Source organism: Pagrus pagrus (assembly GCF_965226575.1).
Source record: "Pagrus pagrus genome assembly, chromosome: 8".
Taxonomy (NCBI): domain Eukaryota; kingdom Metazoa; phylum Chordata; class Actinopteri; order Spariformes; family Sparidae; genus Pagrus; species Pagrus pagrus.
The window spans coordinates 28,466,961-28,487,407 of NC_140192.1; the positions used below are offsets into that span (position 1 = coordinate 28,466,961).

The 20,447-nt window shown below is 42.7% G+C and overlaps 1 protein-coding gene across 6 annotated transcripts in view; it reads left to right on the forward strand.

Moving 5' to 3' along the window:
• Window positions 1-17,765, forward strand: part of ncor2 (nuclear receptor corepressor 2) — a 117,662-nt gene extending 99,897 nt beyond the window's left edge. For 4 of the 6 annotated variants that reach the window (XM_084359360.1, XM_084359361.1, XM_084359363.1 and 1 more), the window contains 15 exons: window positions 325-658; window positions 879-1,082; window positions 3,824-4,075; window positions 5,830-5,982; window positions 6,082-6,360; window positions 6,447-6,630; window positions 7,567-7,943; window positions 10,053-10,183; window positions 11,364-11,539; window positions 11,655-11,789; window positions 13,650-13,789; window positions 13,896-13,949; window positions 15,460-15,660; window positions 15,897-16,076; window positions 16,450-17,765. In XM_084359360.1, coding sequence (XP_084215486.1) covers window positions 325-658; window positions 879-1,082; window positions 3,824-4,075; window positions 5,830-5,982; window positions 6,082-6,360; window positions 6,447-6,630; window positions 7,567-7,943; window positions 10,053-10,183; window positions 11,364-11,539; window positions 11,655-11,789; window positions 13,650-13,789; window positions 13,896-13,949; window positions 15,460-15,660; window positions 15,897-16,076; window positions 16,450-16,640 — 2,991 coding nt within the window. In that variant the 3' untranslated portion in view covers window positions 16,641-17,765. The remainder of the gene's footprint in view (window positions 1-324; window positions 659-878; window positions 1,083-3,823; window positions 4,076-5,829; window positions 5,983-6,081; window positions 6,361-6,446; window positions 6,631-7,566; window positions 7,944-10,052; window positions 10,184-11,363; window positions 11,540-11,654; window positions 11,790-13,649; window positions 13,790-13,895; window positions 13,950-15,459; window positions 15,661-15,896; window positions 16,077-16,449) is intronic. The other 2 variants (XM_084359362.1, XM_084359365.1) reach the window with 1 other exon arrangement.
• The last annotated feature ends 2,682 nt before the right edge of the window (window positions 17,766-20,447 follow it).

Consider the following 20,447-nt stretch of genomic DNA (forward strand, 5'->3'; position numbering starts at 1 on the left):
AAACTTCACTATAGTGAGAAACTTTTCAGCCATATTGCCCAGGCCTACTCTCAGCACTCTTGATCCAACTGTACTCTATGTGTACGTGGACGTGGGCATACAAAAATGAGGAAGTGCAATCCGTAGCCCCAAAATCCTCCAGTTTTGCATCATTTGGAGGATTTTTGTCGGCAAAAGAGTGCGGGGGCTCTAGGTGCAGGCTAAATGGAGAAAAGTTACCATTGTTCATTTGCATATACTTCCAACACTGTAGTGATACAAAACTGAATCGCCCCATTTAAAGTTTCCTTTTAACGAATGAATTCCTGTCGTGCTTCTCTTCAGGGAACACCCATGAAGCAGGAGGCAGCTGTTTCTGGGAAACGTCATGATGTCCGTTCCATCATAGCCAGTTCACCACGTTCCTACCACAACACACCCTCCCACCTGGAGAGGGGACGCTACGAAGAGGCACCTAAAGGTCGGCCCAGTGCAGTGGTCAGTACAGCCAGCCCTATAGCCCGCTCTTCTCCCCTTACACTGGGGTCAGAGCAGGGAGGCAAGGCCCATCATAGTCCAGTGGGCTACGATGACAAAGGCGGCCTAAGGAACCCTTACCCTGGGCCCTCGCATCGTGGCTCTCCTCTGTCCAGGGATGCAAGCCAAAGGCAGCATGATGGTGGGTACCTCTCATACAGTCGAGACAGATGTTTTTGTTTGTTTGTCTCTGAAACAAGAGCTTGATTCCAGCTATACCAACACTTAAATCAAGTATGTGGAACCCATGAACTCTGAATAATGGGGCCTTGAATAAACAAGCCGAAATTTTTCAGAATAAGATGCTTCACCCCTCAAAGACCGTACGTTAAAATCTTTTTTTGTCCTTGTCCTTATTCCAGGTTCCAATAAGAATCCGCCCCAGGAGCGTAAAGGCACACCAACCCCCAGGGAAATGAGTGCTACCAAATCACCTCTCCCTGGTGTTCCAGATCAACAGACATACGAGCGTCTGCTGCAGGGACTTGGAGCAGCAGACGTGTACCGTCAAATCCCCTTAGCCTTCGATCCTGCAGCACTGCCCCGCGGAATCCCCATTGACCCAGGTACAGACATAGTCAAGTTCTGTAAGGCCGTGCTTACTCTCTCAGGTGTTTGATTATTTCGGCAATGTCAGACCTCAGCTAAATTGTAGTTGGGTAGAGCTTTGCTGAGAGTTATATAAGGTCATCAAAATTCATGTTCTAAATAGGATACAGAAAATCCCTCAGATGTTACCTAAAATGCTGGAATCGCTATCGATGAGCACACAAATCTAAGTACTGATCCCATACCACATAATTTATTTACTAGGAATAGGACCCTGCTACTTCTCAGCAGCGTCTAGTACACATGTATGCCATTTTTCAGGTTTTTTACTGCACAAATGGCCAATATACTGTAGGCCTTCTCTAAATTGTCCCTGTATCAAAAATGCAACTTTGTCTATTATTGAGAATTTAGTGTTGGTACAGAGAAAGTTGTGTGGCAGAAACTGACTTTTGTCACAGTGTAGCATATCCATTGCATTGACCAATCCAAAATACGTAGAAACAGACCCGGCTGCAGAAAACAATTTAAGGGGGGGCATTAAATTTTTTCAGGGGGGCAAACTTTTTCAACCTACATTTTATTTGCTTCAGGCTGAACAATGGCTCTGTGACCACTCCTACAGTGCGGAGAAATAATTTTCCTCTTACTAAAAAGGGGCAGTTCATCCCAAAATCTAAAAAACAAACAAACAAAATAGTGTAGTGCTGTGTCCATTTATTCAACTCAAGCATTTATTCAAATTCTATCAAGTTTTACTCTTTCAAATAATCAACCATCTACAGAACTTTTCAGTACGCTATTTTTCTACTTCTTCTCATCATCATTATCATTAATTATTATTATTAATAATATTGTTTAAAGTGAGCCTCTTATCGTTTAACAGAAAAATCATCATACAAGCAGCAACTTTTGCAGCCTTGTCAGTCTGATGGCGAGTTATCACCTTTCTGTCATCACTAACATGCTGTTAATAATCAAAGAAGCTCTGAGGCTTTGTTCTATATGTTATAATACAAGATTTCAGCATTGAGCTACAATCAGGCAACATTCATGACTCTGTACAGTCAAACTAACCAAAAGCTTATTATTGATCATCAGTATAAAGTTTCAGGGCTGTAACCATGGTAACTCACGGTGCCAAAGGGGAGGGAGAGACGCTGAATGAAGCCATTTACACAGATACACTGCAGACAAAGTCCAGACTATAGTTGTTATTTCACACATGTAGCACACAACAGGAGACTCTCCGTGTCAGACGAGTTCTCACATGCTGACTAAACTCAGTTGATAACGTAGCAGCGCGACGAGTCCTTGCTAGCTAAGCAGCTAAACTTTAGCGCCGCTCCGTGTTGAGATCCCGCCCTGTGTGGGTCACTACACTGTCATTGGTCAGGCGAGCACACTGTTAACGATACCATTGGCTGTAGAGTGTGACAATCTGTCAATAAACATCAGCCAACAGTTCTCCGATCTACATTGATCTCACAAGTCGCCTCTGTTAAGTTTGAATGACGGAAGTCCGTCGTAGCGACGGAGAACTTTAATCCATGCGAACGCCACAGCTAACTAGCGACTCTATGAGCAACTGCGACCATGAACGTCAAGTACTAACAGCGTTACCCTCTCATGAGGATGACTCAGTGACCCGCCCCCCCACCACCAGTAATTGGCCAGCACGTTTCCTTCGTTCGTTGGTTGAATTGTATGATCGACAAATCGAGATAGGAATAATAGAGCGTTGGCCACTCCGAGGTAATAAACAAAACCCAAATAAAATAAACAGCTTCCAGCCCAGGGCGGGCACGGCTGACTCTGTGGGCGGGCACGGCCTGCCAATGCCCGCCCATGCCGCCGGGACTGCGTAGAAACCAGGGGAACTTGCCCCCAAATTCCACCAGATCCGTGTTTGGTCCATCTCCGATCCACCACGGCTTTAAGAGCTCATGTAAATCAGAGTTTTTCAGCTTTTCAGTGGTATCACACGTGTTTGGGCATTCAGGGGCTACTAGTGAACGTGATTAGGCCATCACGTTCTGCAGAATTGATGCGTCAAAGAAACACAAGTAGGTTCTTCCTCTGGGCCAATGTCCAATGGTTGTAGCCAAGCTGCTGTAGTTGTTCGATGGATATAATGTTTCTCTGAAAAAAGTCCCTTTTGCTTCAATGTCCTTAAGATTCAATAACCTTTCTATTAACTCTCTACACACTTACATGATCAGTAAATGAAATAAAGGATTACGCTTGTTTTTCACTGACAAAAAATGAGGATGATAACAATAATAATAATAATAAATGTCAGTAACTTAATTTGGCAAAGATCAGATATCGCCAAAAAAACAACTAAACCTGAGGCTCTGTCTGAGATCAACAACTAAAAAAAAGCACCAAATTAAGCCTTTTTTTTGATAGAAATTCTAGTGAATTCATCCATTCTCAGACAAAGCAAATGTAAAATTGGGACTTTAACCGAGCCAGACTAAAACTTAAGGTTCTCCTGAATCAAATGATGCATGTCACTTGATGCTGACTGATGGAATAGAATAGAAAGAACAAAATAAATACAGGAGAGTCAGGCAAACCAAAAAATTGTTCAAGGTCTGGTTAGGGTTAAATAGTCTTTACATGCCCATGTAGTCCTGAGAGGGCTTCTTGTCAAGAAAAATGTGAAAACATCTGTGTGGGCCTAGAGACATTTTGATTTGTTATTTAGCCCAATATGATGTCCTGACAGACATACTCTTCTCTTTATACTCAGCGGCCTACTACCTGCCTCGCCACCTGGCCCCTAACCCGGCGTACCCTCATCCCTATCCCTACCTCATCCGTGGTTTTCCTGATACCGCGGCGCTGGAGAACCGCCAGACGCTGCTCAACGACTACATCACATCCCAGCAGATGCACCAGTGGCCTGCAGCTGCTGCCATGGCCGCCCAGCGCTCAGACCTGCTGAGGGGCCTCACTCCTCGAGACCAGCCCCTTCCTCTGCCCTACTCTGCAGCCCCACGTGGTGAGGCTGACTTCACAACACTCGCAACTCTCTTAGCTTATCTGCACTTTTTATGCTGTTTGGTAAACTGTTCATCTGTTCCAACCTTTGTAAACTTTGTCAGCAGCTGCACCTACAGACAGAGATTGGCTAGATTTCATTATTTGTGACACCTTATCCCTCACTCTGCAAATTAGGTGGATCATTTTTTTGCAAGGATTTCTGTATTGCATGTGTATAGAACATGTTTTGATTGAATCAGCTTTTGATATATTGAATTGTTGTTTTTTTTTCTCTAGCCATTAATGCATGACTGATGGTAATCTGCATGTTTCCCAGCTTTGGTATTTGTCTGGCACACACACACAAGTTGTCAGCAATCAGCTGGTGCGCTGCATCAAGCAGCAGTTAAAGTATTTCTCTGCAGGAAAGATGGCCCTGGCATAAAACTGAGCTGTCTCTACAGTACAAAGACACAAATATTTTTGAAGTTGGTGCTACATGACCAGAGAACAGAGAAAAGGGGCTTTGGTATTCAACACCAGAATGCACTGCGCTGCAACAGACCAATAAACACACTGATGAGGGGCGTACTACGTGTTGGGCAGTGCTTGGTTTTGGCTCAGAATATTACAGCTAAACAGTCCACTCAAATATGTTATTGAAAACATTTTGGGACAGGATCGTGGTTCATATTTTATCAGCACTGTCTTGTTTCACAGTTTGAGTTTTTCAGCCTTTGTTGCCACAATCAGGAACAATCTGTTGGCCGCTGTCAGTTTACAATCTTTTTCTGTTGCAGCTACATAGTTTGCTAAAATATGTTTCTGAAAATGTTTTAGGCAGATCAGAATCTGGTTATATAGTTTAACAGCACTGCCTAGATTAGAGAGTTTGATCTGAGTTTGGTGAGATGCTCCTCAGTTGATAGAAGAGAGAGATTTTCTGTAGTCGACACAACATCCTAAAGTCTCACAGACGACACGTTTTGGCAGATTTGTGCTGGCATAAAAGTGGGGGTGCTCTGAGTGCAGGCAAAATGTAGAGAAGATTAATAAGTAGTTGCTTAAAAAGGAAATATTATGAATACTGTGACTAAAGCAGAATCTAGTTACAACCAAACATATTCTTTCATTTTTGCCCTCTGTGATCAATTACATCTTTATTCCAGGTCGTCAATCCATTGTTAAAATCCAGTACAAAACTACATTATTAGTCTGATTTATCAGATGTATACTGTTGGTATAATGCCTTTCATTGTGCACCTATTCCAAGCTTTCTTTCGCTATCCAAGTGTGCTGTTATCAAAATTCCTCCGGCTAGCAACCTACACACTGAAACTGGAAAGTTACTTTAACACTAACTTGTATGCTAACATCACAAACATAAACAAGATTGCAGCTGTTACCTTTTTTCTTTTGCAGGCATTTAGCCATTTTAATGCCAGAGCTCACCTTCCCACAAGCTGGGTTAAACACCGCCCAAGATGATTGTGACTGGTTTAAAGACATGCAGTGTTTTCAACCCGTATAGCAGGATGTCAAGTTGGTGTAGCCAGACCTTTCTCCACCACTGACACAGTGCTGTGGGGATAGGTCTGGCTATGCATGACTACTACATTATAAGCCTCAAACTGTTGCATCCCTAATGTCAAACATATGTTATTGCAGTGTTAGTCTTTATTTACCTGTTCTCCTCTGGACCACAACACATCTGGACCAGCTGTCCAAATGTGTTGGACTTTTCTTTACCCTTCTCTCCTCTCTGTCCCCTAGGGATCATCGATCTTTCTCAGGTGCCACACTTACCTGTCCTGGTCCCTCCCTCTGCAGGGGCAGCCGGCTCCCCAATGGACCGCATCACCTACATCCCTGGGGGAAGCACCACCTTCCCTGGCAGGCCTTACACCACCTCCCCCATCTCACCTGGTACGAATAAGTTCACATTTAACTCACTGACAGATTAAATATGTTGCGCTCTTATTGTTTATATAATGTTTTTTTCTCTCTTTGCCTTTTTCTGTACAGTTGGGTCCTCGCACATGAACAAGATGCCAGGCTCATCTTCAGAGCGAGAGCGTGAACGAGACCGTGAACGTGACAGGGAGAGGGAGAGAGACCGAGAGAGAGACAGAGAGCGGGAGAGAGAGAGGGAGCGTGAAAGGGACCGGGAGAGAGACCGCGAACGAGAACGGGAGAGAGACCGGGAAAGGGACCGGGACAGAGAGCGAGACAGAGACCGGGAGCGTGACAGAGAGAAGGGCGGGTCACTCGGGAATGTGGAACACGCCCCCATCTGGCGACCAGGTGTGGAGCGGATAGAGTTCTTTATAATAGAGGCAGAAATGTTTTTTGAGGGAATGAAATTAAATGAATGTGTTTGTGACTCTCAGGTACAGAGCACAGCTTGGCAAGCAGCAGCAGTGGTGTGAGACCATCTTCACAGCCTTACAGCCACCAGCACTCCCCTGTGTCCCCTCGCACCCAGGAGAACGTGCAGCAGAGGCCAAGTGTCCTGCACAACACCGGGGGCAAGAGTCTTTCTGTCAGCGAACACTCCGGCTCTTCTGTGTTTCGGTAAACTGCTTTTCACTGTTTTTACAAGGACAAAACTGGGACATTTTTTTGAATGGGCATGGGATATGCGTTTTCAGGTGTGCTGTGTCGACAGAGATTATTTCTGAAGCGGCATTAAATGTTCATCTGGAATTTTTTTAAACCCCATTTTCAAAAATACCTGTGTATGTGTGGACTATGCCTTATATAAAGTGCTTAAATATGCGTGAAATTTCCTTTCATAACTAGAATGGCATTCAGTACAGCGCACACCTTTACCAAGGCCCAACGGTCCCATTTGATTAAATCAAGCCTAATCCAGTATCGGACTTGATAGCCCTAGAGTTTGAAACCAAAACTGCTTCACAATAATTAAAGATCACCAGATCTGTAACAGTGAGGACAAAACAATGCAGATGGAATCCTAATTAAATTACAAAAATGTTGAAAAACGCATTGTTAAAGAAAGTGAGACAACATTTCTGGATTCGTCCCTTTATCTGCATCCACAGCAAAAGATAATCTGGTCCACACTGGGCCGAGAGCCATTTTCCATCCAAGTTTCGTGGAAATCTATTCAGATTAGATAGACAACTAACAAACGGACACAGGTGAAAACATAACCTCCTTAGCAGAGGTTATACATTATTTTATATAGGCTCAGACAGGTCTTCTTACAGACAGGTCACACATTTTAAAATATGAAAGTATTTTGTGTTTTAATTCGTCACCCTTCTGTAGACGGCCATCACAAACATAATTCTGGTCGTTAATGGCACAATAACATCTGATTAAGTGAAACAATCATAAATATGTAATCTGCCACACATGTAAGATGCTGGAAAAGCTTAAAAGTGCTTGAATTTGAGTATGCTAAAGGTGTGGGACTTTGTGTGCACAGCTAGGTGAACATTTTGATAGGCTTGTTTACTAAGTGTGTTTTGTTTGGCCTGCCAGGTCCATGCCCTCAGGGCCGGCTCGCTACCAAGGTTACCCCGGTCAAAGGACAGGTGTGCCCCCTGAGGCCTACCCACCTGTCATTGACTCAAGTGTGGCCAAAGAGCAGAGTCGCGATGGAGGCAAAAACAGGGGAGGTCTACCCAAGCACATGCAGGACCAACACGGGCCCTCCAGTAAATCTGATCCCAAGCTGTCCAGCCCCAGCCCAGGAGGAATATACCCAGGTTCCTATCCCTCGGCTTCAGGCCGGCCGCCTCACCTGCTCCCTCCCCAGTCGGATAACCCTCCTGGCCGTGGAGAAAGCGGTACACCTAGTAGGGAAAAGACTCAAAACAAACCGATGTCCATTCAGGAACAAGAGCTCCGAGCACTCGGTAAGACCACCATGACTGCGGCCAACTTCATAAACGCGATTATTATGCGTCAAATTTCTTGTGAAACGGGGATGCCAGAGACGGGTTCGCTTGTTGCCAGCAGCGCCATTGATGGTAAGACGCTCTAGATCCCAGAGTCCCCCTCATCACCCAGACCCTCCCCCGTCAGTCTGTGGCCTCTTGCACGCTGTGGTGGTTGGCATTATCAAATCAGCCCGATTCATTTACATTTATTTTCCTTCAGTGCTATACTTTTTTCTTTTTTCCAGTTTTAATTATTAGTTTTCTTTAAAGACTTAAAGACCACCAAGGGTGCCCTCTGGAAAACCAAACCTCTCGCCCGTCCAAATTGGAGTGACTGGCTGAGATTAGATGAGAAGAGGCATCTTAAAACCTTCAAGGAGCATTGATAAAATATTAATGGCAAAATAATTTTCCATGAAGAAGATCCTAGGTGTCCTTTAAGAAGTCATTTTAAGGTAGCCGAAGCTGTTGGTCATGAAGGCAGAAAATCCTTTGCTGCTTATTTTCATTTTCTTTTCGTATAGGTTGTGACATGATTTTAACATGTGGCACCCCCCCTCCCTTCCATTCGGCTGCTTCCTTAAACAGAATATTTCACCAAACGCACGTGGGCACAACAAGAATATCTTAGACTCTTGAAAAGGCATTTCACCGCAGGAGGGTTGTATAGGACCTGTAGTTCCCTTTATACATGCAGTGGCTCTTGTTCACTGATTCCTGAAGAGCAGGGGTCTCCAGCTAATACTCAAAGTTCGGCATCTGATTTTCCTTTCGAGGTCAGGGGTCCTGAACAATTACAAAAAACAAAGTAATATTTAATCAATTATTTAATGTCACATCTCATGTCTTTTGTATACAAAAGTACTACTTGTCCTGTGGTATCAGAATATGGTTGAGTAATTTCTTTAAATGTGCTGATGTAGAAATGAATGGGATATTATAGTTAGTTATGATTTTAGCATCTAATTGTAAAAAGTGCTGTAGTGAATAGAACAAGAAAGTATTGACAGATGTAGGCCTGTGTATTTCAGAAAAGCTTCTACCCCCCACAAAATCTCTGCATGTCCCTATTTTTGGCTCACTGTAATTTATGCAATTTTTTTTTTCTCATTTTATTTCCACACATGCCAACCGCTCAACACATCTCTATCAATCAAGCCCCTGGGAGTGTGCCCGTCATTTGGAATGTGATTTTGTTTTGTTGTTTTCCGCTTGGAGAACGATGTGTCACATCTGTATACATTACAAACCTGTAGGGCGAGAGACCGCTGCATGCTGAGGACAAATGAGTGTTGTGGGTTTTAAAAAGTCAACAGGAAGCATGATTCTCAAGAAGACAAGATAAGATCAGCTGAGTTATTCATAGGACATCATCACCTTGCTGTTGTCATGCGTTCACCATCTAGTTCCGAGGAGAGAAGTGAAAGCGGTTGTAAGCTGTTGTTGAAATGACCCCAAGACTCTAATGTGGTTAGTAGCTCACGACAAATCCGCAGCATCCTGTCCCTCTGGAGGACTAGTCCTCTGCGGGAATCCATTCAGTCAAACTCGCCCCCCGTGTTCAACTTACATCATCTTCTGCTCAGATAAATAATGTAGTGCAAGAGTTGTGTATGAAAACACTGACGCATGAGGTGAAAACATCTTTTAATAGACGTATGTTTCTCAGTAAATACATTTTATGATATTTATCTGCTCAGTACAGAACGATGGTTGCGAATACATCAGTTATAAAATGATATTCTGTGACTTCTTCATTTGAATCACTGATGCAAAACCAATCAACACTATGCTTGCTAGGTCTGTATGCAAAGAGCACATTAAAAATAAATGAGACCTGAAGTAGCCTGTCATACACCGTCATATAATGTTTTCATGTGCAGATGCTACATGAAATGTTTAAATTGCACGTCCACCATGAGTCCTGATGGATAGACAGACATTTCCAAAATACGCATGTTTTGATTAGCACATTCTCGAGATCAACAAAGGCTGAAAAACAAAACTAACTTTTACGCGTGTGTGTGTATCTGTGTCTGCGTGTGCGTGTGCGCATGATGTCTATTGTTTGGATTTGACTCTCAGCTCAACAGAAGATGGAGCCTCACGGTCTGTACCGTCCTCCGTCTGAAGAGAGACTGTCTCCGGGCCAGCAGCCACCGTCCCCCTGTGTTAAAGGCAGCCAGAGGGTGGTCACCCTGGCACAGCACATCAGTGTAAGTTCACTCAACCACTGTTACAAAGACAGTACAACAATCTTACTTAATATTTATGTAGCACATGTTTCCAAAGTGGTTTTATAGGAGACCAATTATGCTTTTTTTCTTATTTTCTGTCATAATTATACAATGTTTAAATGTGGGATGTTTATATAAAATGTGGTCAAAGTTTCAAATAATGAGGTGAAGCATGTTACAGCAGAAAGAGACAACTTTTCAAATTACCCTCCTCCTAGAGTTTCCCATGTGGTATTACTGTTGGTGCGACCTGGCTGCTGTCCAAAAGTATAAAACAACTGTAAGAATCCCAATTTGACCCAGACAGCCTCATGAAGAGGCAGAGTAAGACAGCCGGTTGTATTTATAAGTAGGCAGGCTTTGTTACTCATTGATATAGTAGAAAGAATGTTGGTTTTGAACCGTCTCAGTCTCAATTCAGTATTTTGAATTGAATTGAGTCTCAAGTACCGGTGGTAAGAGGAAACGCATGTCAGCGAGGGAACAGACTTTGACACACAGACTGCTGTTATCTGGGGATAGTGACCGGGGTTAATAATGCCTCTTCCCTTTTTGGTTGTGCTTCCTTTGTGCTGGAATTGGGTCTTTATCTTTCCAGGAAAAAAATCAAGCCTGGTGGCAGACCGTGTAGCTTAGTGAAAGTGGTTTATAGGGAACCAATCGATACATGGATGGTACCATTTTTCTTGGATATTATACTGTGCAATCAGTATTTACTCCAGAAAAATGTATCCAGCGTTTTACTGGCACCTTTTTTACAATGTTAGCTTATGGAAAAAAGTCTATTTGGGCTGCAGTGTGTCACATGACGATGTAATTACATGGTTTGACCACTACGAAAACTGTCTTCAAAGCCGGGGGCTCTTCCTGGGGGCTTGGTTGTATATATATAAAAAAAAATGTCATCATAAACACAGGAGAGAAAACACACAGATCACACAAAAACATGTCTTCACTTGCCCCTCAGGGCTTCCATAGAAACTCTGTAATTCAGTTATTTCTCCATAAATATGACCCAGTTGAAGAAAGAAAGGTATGAATCATGAAAAACTGCTCTCCTGGAGTCCCAGACCAACAACATAGAGCTGTGAGGATAATAGGTCCTTGTAATAGTGCTCAACAGAATATGTTCATTTCTGACGTTGATATGTCTAAACAGGAGGTGATAACTAAAGACTACACCAGGCAGAGTCAGCAACAGCAGAGCTACCAGGGCTCTCCTGTCCTGGACTTGACCCGTCCACCCAGTGCCTCCCAGCCCCCACCCACCTCACAGGATTCTGGCCAGGGGCCCCGATACCTAGAGGGCCTTGTTGGAGAACGCAACAGAGACCGGTAGGAAGCACTCTGGAACGACAAAAATACCTGCTCTACTGTACATGTCTTCACCTTTTTGTAACCAAAATGTCTAAAGATTCACAGCGAATACCTCTCTGTGTGATCCCTGCAGGTCTCCTCCTCAGCACAAGACATCACCTATCAGTGTTTCAAATGATGGCATTGAACCAGTGTCTCCTGCTGGGGCCAACTCTGAGCCTGAAGTCCAGGGTGGGATCTCCTACGCCAACGAGCATGGAGAGCAGGGGTAACGCTCACATTACCGTAGATCTTCACAGAATCTGCTACAGATATATTTTATTGTCTGTAGATACTAAATTGGGTTCAGACACATGATAGCAACATGTAATTAAACTCTGTTTATGTTCAGTACATGAGGGACATAGGTTTTTTTGAATACTGAGATTAGCTATTGATCTTTCCCATAGTACAGCTCCCTCTTTAGAGAACTTCCACCCTCAGATGATAAACGGGTGAGACGTCTCCTCTATGTTGCACAGATTTTGGAGATGGAGCTAACGGGCTCCCATCTCCAGACGTAATCAGCTGGTGATTTGAGGGGAGACGAGGAAAAACCTGTGCTGTTTTCCCACTAGCACTTTTGACAAGCTTTTAAATTACTAAAAATTACTAAAATTACTAAATAACAGGGGGCTTTTATTGTGAAGAAGTTATAGTAAGTGAGACATGTTTGTAACTGAATTAGAGGAGCCACTTTGTTAGCAGTGATTCTATGATGGTACTGCCGGGATCGAGAGAGGCGCCTCATTGGTTTAAGATGCACCTTCAAGCAGGTAGCCCAGTTGTGGTGGAAATGCAAAAACCCGGGCCGCGCCGAGTCAAACCGAGGAGAGGTAGGCTGGCACATAATGGAAAAATGGCACTGGGTCCAGATCCAGATGCCATTCTATCCAGACCCGGACCTAGTATTGATAAATTATTGAGAATAATTCAATTTGACAGAATGTTGGTTTTAACTGGCACAGCTTTTCTCAGGAAAGATGGACACAGCTGCATGTGTTGGAAATCACTCACTTGAGGCCCCCTTCGACTCTGCAAAGGATAAGCGGTTACAGATAATGGATGAGTTCAGAGAAAGCAAGCAGACATACCCACTCAAATATGAATTGAGGATAAAGTATTTTATATGGCCCTGAATCATAGCACAAGTTAGACATTTGGATGTTCTGGACATTTGCTTCAAGAAATCTTCTCTAACTGAGCTTGTCTGAGAATCCCCTCGTTGTCAGTGTTGTCTTGGATCTATAATATTCTCTAGTGGGTCGGGGCCAGTCATCGCACATCACACTAAGCCCCCCTTGGAAAGCTTATGCCAGAAAGCTGAAAGACTCCTTTCGGCATGAAAAGTGGCTGTCCGAGCCTGTGGTGACCCACCCAGGCTTAATTGGAGTGACAGCTGTGTCTACATTATAATATACATTATATGTAATATAATATTGTTTTTCCCCTTTATTTTTATTTTATATTTTACATCAATTTTTGAAATACTTTATTTTAGTTCCCTCTCCCCTTCTTGTTACTGATGCAGCTCAAAGTCTTCAAAATTGATTCATAATTTTGACCTGCATGGTCACTAAAATCATTAAATCCAAATATAAGCAGCTACATCTAGATGATTTTATCTGCAATCTCATTTTGAGGAGGTTGTGTTTCACCCTCAGAGAAACGGTGAGGAGCTTAAACACCCAGGTGGAGTATCTGATCAAGGGCAGCATAAGGGGCAATAACTGAACCTGTCTTATGGTTTGCTTGCTGCCACCACAAACAGGAAAATAGATCGATGAGCGAATAATTTAGAATTGGATTTGTAGCCTTTGTTTAAATCAGTTGTAGCCCTGCAAATAATTTTGGCAGACATGTAAATGATAACTTGCAAATGCTGATTCGATATGCCAGATACTGAGTTAGAATGCATGCTAAAGCAGTGTAGACCTCATCTCTCTACAGATTCTTACAAATCAACATTTTACCATCTTAACACCCAAAAACTATACTATACTATACTTTAAGTATGTACATTTCTCATACCTTGGTTTGTGGGTGCGTGTATGTGTATGTTAACCTGGCTCTCCTTTCCCTCCTGCAGAATGGGCTCCCGTTCCCCTCCCAATGCCTCCCAGCCTCCAGCGTTCTTCAGCAAGTTGACGGAGAGCACGTCAGAGATTGTGAAGTCAAAGAAACAGGAGATGATCAAGAAAATGACCGTGTCAAATGAGACTGATTTCAGTAAGTCTGACCTCAGAATAGAAATGAGTGCAGAAGAGAACTGCAGGTGTGATTTTATAGAGAGGCTTTTTGGACTTTTAAAAAGAAACCCTGTTCCCTCTTTCAGATTCTGGTCAGCCTGGAACAGAAATCTTCAATATGCCAGCGTCGACAACTGCAGGTAATCTTTTTAAACCTCATCAAATATGAATTTGATTTAAAGTGAGAATAAATGTTTTAGTCAAACACAAAAGCGGATGTATGTCTGCAACACATGCAGACATAATGTGGTAATGGAGCAGCACTGTGATGGTGGCTTAATAGAAGAAATGGAAGTAGAGATGTCTGATTGATCAGCCAGGACCTGAATCAGCAGGTTTTCAGCCGGTAACTGCTTTTGTTTTGTTTTTGTCTGTGAGTCCGACCAGACATGGAGCGGAGCAGAGGCCGTTTATGACAAAGCTGTGTTGTTATTTTGATCTGTTGTTCCTTTGGGAAACTAAAACATTGAAACTTAAAGGGTTATGAATATAAAATAACAACACAGAGGCTCCATGGTCAAAACCAGAGCAGCCAACTTTTAATAATGCCTACATGTCAACTGTAGCAAATTACAAACTTACAAGATGTTTACCTTCCCAGATACACCAGCTTGCAATGCATAAATGCAGGTAATGGAGTGCTTTAATTTGAGATTTGTTTTTGTGAGAGCAGGTCCTCTAACCTGCTGCAGTTTTGGAGAAAGTTATGCAGTAGTGTTTTTAAGGAATACAAAATTAAATTTTTCATTAAAGAAAGGTAACAGAAATGTTTGTGTGTTCTGTCAATTATACATCTTAGAAAGAAAGAAAATCGGAATCAGCAAGTTAGATTTTTTTGTAAAAAAACAAGGAAATTGCCAATGGTGACTCTAAATGGAAGGAAAAATAACGTTGGCAGGTTTTCATTGTTAGACAAACTGCTGTTGTACACACTGCAGCTGTTGGTTTATTTCATGAAGACTGTACACAAAAATGCTTGCAATAAAACTGGAAATAAATCAGTCACGTGACAATATATTAGCAATGTCGGGTTGACAAACATGCAACTGAACATGAACCTATAGATTGAAGTGTACTGCTGTCCAAAGCCCCAACATAACGATTGGTTCTGTTCCAGAGAATTACTGGACTTTATACAAACATTATTAGAGTTAACTAAATTAGGTTAAACTCCTACATAAAAACTAAACTAAACAAACTGAAAAGCCAAATTAAAATAAAAACTAATGAAATTTAAAAACTATAATAACTTTGACACACACTCACTCCATTCCTCATTGTTTGAGTTGCTCTGTGAATGGCAATACATTTAGTTATTTTTGAATAATTCTGGGACTTTATTTTTCCTCACTGTTTCGTACTTCGTGTAGCTCTTAAAAAGTCTTAAATGTGACTTGTTAAACCTGCAGAAACCCTGACATAAAATCTTCAAAATTACAGCTTTTTCAAATGCCCTTTGTCTTTCTGCTCTGTTGCGCTCTGTTTTGTCTCTGCTGCGTTTACTTTCCTTCTGAAACTATTAACTGCTGTGGTTCTGTGATTATCATTACTCTCTCTTCCTCTTCTTCTCACTTGTTTTGCTTTCTCTTCTTGCTGCCAATTGTCTGTTCTTATCTTACTTAACTCTTTTAACCTTCTTTCCTTTCAAAGGACCAGTGAGTGTCCGCACCCACCCAGCTCCAGAGACGCCTGGTAACTCAATAGGCTTGGAGGCCATTATAAGAAAAGCCTTAATGGGCAAATACGATGAGTCTGAGGAACGCCCTCCATCCAACGCTGCTAACCAGATGGGCTCCAGCGTGTCTGGTATGCCTGCAGCTGAAGGACGTGCTGAGGACTTTTTCTCTCAAGGTGCCCTTCCTTTTTCTCCCCCTCTTAGTATGATAGTATGATAGCATGTTATTCTTCAGTTAGGCCTTCTATAAAGCCTTTTGTAAGGTCCAACAGTAATTTATTATAATCGTTCAAGACAAATACTGAAGGACTAATGCAGCTCAGTTAGTTATGGCACAGCAGGCAGGTTAGAATCAGCAGCTCTGATGGAGGTGTTAAAGCGTTGGTTGAAGTTCTGCCTCCCCTGGTTGCAGGTGGGGGAAAGTCCTCAAAGGGCAACGGGCGCTCTAATGGACGGAAGGCCAAATCTCCAGGACCAGGCCTGTCAGGAGGGGAGAGACCGTCTTCTGTGTCCTCAGTCCACTCTGAGGGAGACTGCAACAGACGAACCCCTCTTACCAACCGCGTCTGGGAGGACCGGCCTTCATCCACAGGTAGAAACCCCCCTGATTGATGTTACATCAGTGTCGTCACAGCAGATGTTTGTTTCATTCCTTGTGGAAAGTGTCAGTTTGTCACAGGCTGTACCAGCCTGTCTGCTTGTGTGTCTAAAGTGCGTCTTACCTGCCAACATTTTGCAGCTGTTTCAACTGATTTCACCGTTTACACACAATTTCTGAAAGAAGACAACCTTTTTACTGATGGTAAACATGTCAAATAGCTATGAATTATTTTTCTTTGTGTGATAAACATCATATTTGTTTGTATCAGCGATGTACATGTTTATTTTTATGTCGAGCAGGGAAGTGAGATCCCCATGTTAATGCCAGGTGTGAACTGACACACAATCATTCTGTCTTTCTGCAGGTTCAACTCCAACTCCCTACCCGTGTAACCCATTGATAATGCGTATCCCCAGCGGGACGGTGTCTGCTCCCTCCCCCTCCTCTGGTCAGCCAGGGGCCCCGGGTTTAGGGCCGGGACAGGGTCGGTCCTGGGAGGATGAGCCCAAGCCTCTGCTCATGTCTCAGTACGAGACCCTGTCTGACAGTGAGTGACCCGAGACTCATTCGTACCACAGGACCCGCTAACAGTCAACCAACTCTGCTGCTGCAGCCACACACACACACACACACCTGCTGAGGCATCTGCAAACCTACACCCACCATTCCACTCTGCATTTCCTCCTTCAGTCATCAAGCAAGGATTCTCCTAACCTCCTGTCACACACCTGAGACACCACACAGGGCGAGCACACACTGCTGCTCTGTGTGTGTGTGTGTGCGTGTGTGTTTGCACTTATGTGTTATGCATTCACTCCAGGACTGCTCTAAAGGACAAATCACTTTCTTCTTCTTTGTTTTTTTTAAAAATCTTTACTACTTTTCCTCACTGGCCTTATCAATACAGACACATTGACGTGCACCTTTTGAGTGTGGCGCTCTGATGTGCTGACACTCATGTGGATGGGACTCTGAGGCTGGTTCTGGTCAGGAGCCCAATGACGGCTGCACTAGGGACAGATTTGGATCTGACCTTAGAGCAGCGGCCCACACAGCGAAGACCCTCTCACGTTTCTTCACGGTGAACTCCAGGTGCAGGCGGCCTGTGCACTGCTGCCACAATACAAATATGTGTGAGGGGACAGGAGGAGAATCAACATCTTGTTTTTCTTATTTTGGTTCTTTTGCTCCTTTAAATTCAGTCCAGTCCTGTGTTTGAAACGTGAGTTGAGACCTTTGGTATACTTTGATGGTGAACTTTTGATGGTGTCATTTGTTGTCTATTATCTGCAATGATGTATCTTTTTTGGGGTGGGGGGCAGAAATTGTTATGCGGGAGGGTCATATCATTGGTTTACAGGGTAAACATGCTGTTCATTGCTGATGTCATATATTAGGGAGGGTCCTGAGGAAAGGCGAAGGCCTGTTGACTTCAGGCATCCATGCAGGGAGATGATTTGCCAGATGGATGGCACTGAAACAAGTGACACTTTCTCACTGTTTTTATATTAACCATGTCTGTGTTTGTTGGATATTAAGCACTTAGTTGTCAATCTGTTCACAATGGCATTTTTAAGAATCTGTGTTTCCTGGGGCAGGTGAAAAAATGGACTCCTAGAAACCCCTCTGTGGCGGGATCCTTTAACACCTCTCTGTTTAGTTTTGGTCTTTATCGCTCCCACACTCAAAGCGACAATCACATTTTCGCGAAAGATGACTACCCCGCTTTGAGCAGATGCAGACCAACCTTAAAGCTGCTTAAAGGCAAACTCCTCAGCATCACTTGGAGTTTGTTTGCATTTAGGAGGTGACAAAAAAAAGCCATCTTTCTATGACCCTCAGTCCATGGCAGCGTCAGCTGACCTGCTTAAATCCCATCTGGAAACTGTTGTGACAGTCTAACCTCTGACCTTTCACTGCCTAGAGGAGGAGCTGAGACCCAACTCCTCATCCAGGCAGGTTTTGTACAGTTATGAAATATTCCTAGTGTAAAGTGCCATTTATTTTACATATACAGTACTGAAGTTACTAAGTGACGCACAATTTTTCTTTTAGCCCCCCTTGACAGGGTTTATACTGTCCACGCAGGGAAATCTGAAAACAAAAAAGCAAATGAAACGTCCTCTTTTTTAAAAATTTGTGTGCATTTTTTCTTTTCTTCCAAATCCATCATAGCCTTAGTTTTTAACTGTTTGACGCATGACAGTTCTGTTCAAAACGAGCTGTATCACAGGATAGCAACAAACATTTTCTTCTCTACAGGACCGATGACATACTTCAAGTGTACTTCACTGCACCCCCCCGGTCAGAGGAGTTTGAGGGGAAGGCATTCGAAAGCACTCTGGTAGTTTTGTGTATCATTACTTGACATGTTCTCACATTTTTGCTGCAGTATTTTAGAGGTCACCCTCTCTGTAAACGGTGTGAAATGTTTCCAGCTTGTGAGGGCCAATTTTGTCCTCTGAGTACTCTGCTGTGAGCTAGTTTGGTGGTTTAGAAAGACACACCTCTCTATTTGTAGTCTCAACACAAGCATGACTGTTATAGGACTACCTCCTCCCTCCTTGACTCATTCAGCATGCCACACCTGCAGAAAGCTCAGCCATGTTTTGGACTTTTCTATCAGGTCTGATGTCAGGCTAAGAGAAAAATACAGCCAGGCTCTGCTCATCAGTCTCTCTGCGTGTATATCATTTTTCCACTGATGAAATATAAGAATGTGATGGTAAACAGACTAAGCCATATCCAGCTGTTCCCTTAAACCGATGACGGACTAATGTGTTGTTTTTAAAAAGTATACTGAAATGATTTTTAACATGCAACCATTTTGTTTTTGTTCTTACAGATCGTTTTGATTTTCTTTCATGTCACAAATCAAAAAATAATCATTCTGAAAAGATAAAGTTGATTGCTGATGTGCTTACTGTCCAAGCGTGGGTGGGGGCAGGGTGGGTGGGGGGGTTGACATAAACAGTACATTGTTAAACCATTTTGTGCATAATGATTTTTTTTTTTTTTTATCATAACCCACTGTATAATAGCAAGGATTGTATATAAAACTGAAGAGATGTAAATATTTATGTGGCTTGCTTCAAGGTTGGTATTCAGAAGAAAAAAAAAAAAGAAATATTCACATGGTTAAATTCTACATGCCCACCAGCAAGCTTTGTGGATAGCAGTGTAAAAATGAAAAACAAAAAAGACACTGCCTTAATGTTTAAATAAAAAGCTTATTGCCATTAATGGTCTCAGAGTCATGTTATTTATCACTGTGGCATTACTGTTGAGGAAGGGGTGTACTTGTACTTTTATGAGTGTTTTTTTTCAATGTCTGTCATTTTTGTCGCGCTTAAGTCTGCATCACACAATGTAATCTACTTTAAACCTTTCGTCGGACAAAAAAACCTAGAACTCTGCAGTAGGCCCAGGTTTGGAGAGGTGACCCAGACCACTGAGCTGCACAGCACAGCACAGCTAGTGTTTGTCAGTGGATTTGTCATGAATCGGGAGAAATACAGGAGAATTGTGACCCCGAGAGGAAAGCGGGAGAGGGCAGTGAAAAACAGGAGTCTCCCGGGGAAATTGTGAGGGTGGCATCAGTGGCAGATTTAGTCATTTAGGGGCCTCAGGCAAACACAGGCACGGGGCCCTCCACATCCTTTGTCCTCCCTGTTTTTCAATCATTACTAAGGCCTACTTGTAACCTCTTCTCTTCCAGCTTGATCTTCTCCTCAAAATCATGTCAAGACATCTGGAATTTCTGAAACAGATCTGTCATTGGTTGTCATTAAATTTTGTTTTCCAGCAGGGTCTTTCGGAAGAATTAAATATAGAGGACTAATTTCAGTTTAGAAGTTTTACGTTTTATGTACAGAAGCCCTGAGGGGCAAGTGAAGATTTTTTTCCTGTTGATCCAAAAGAAGTTTTGCAGGAGAATTTTTATTGATGCGTAAAACAGAGTGAAAACAACATTTGAATTTGAATTTTTTTCCCACATTAAAAAAAGTAGGAAAAAAGTATCCTGAAAAAGAAAACAAACAATTTAGATCAGACTTGGCAAGTGAATACTTTTTTCTTCTGGTGATCCATTTTCTAAGTCTGATTTAGATTATTTTCACTCCTGTGTTTATGACTTGAGAACTGCTGGAAAAAAAAGGTTTGCCAGGATTATTTATCTACGTTCCTTTCCATCTGTGAAAACACGTGAAAAAATTCGGAGAAGGTTTTTTTTCCATGTGTGAAACATTTTTCTTCACTTGTCCTTCAGGGCTTCTGTAACATACCTTGCCAAAAGAAAGACATGAAAGTAATGTGACATAACCTGCTGACACACAATAGATGTATGGTGTGTTCAGTGTGCAT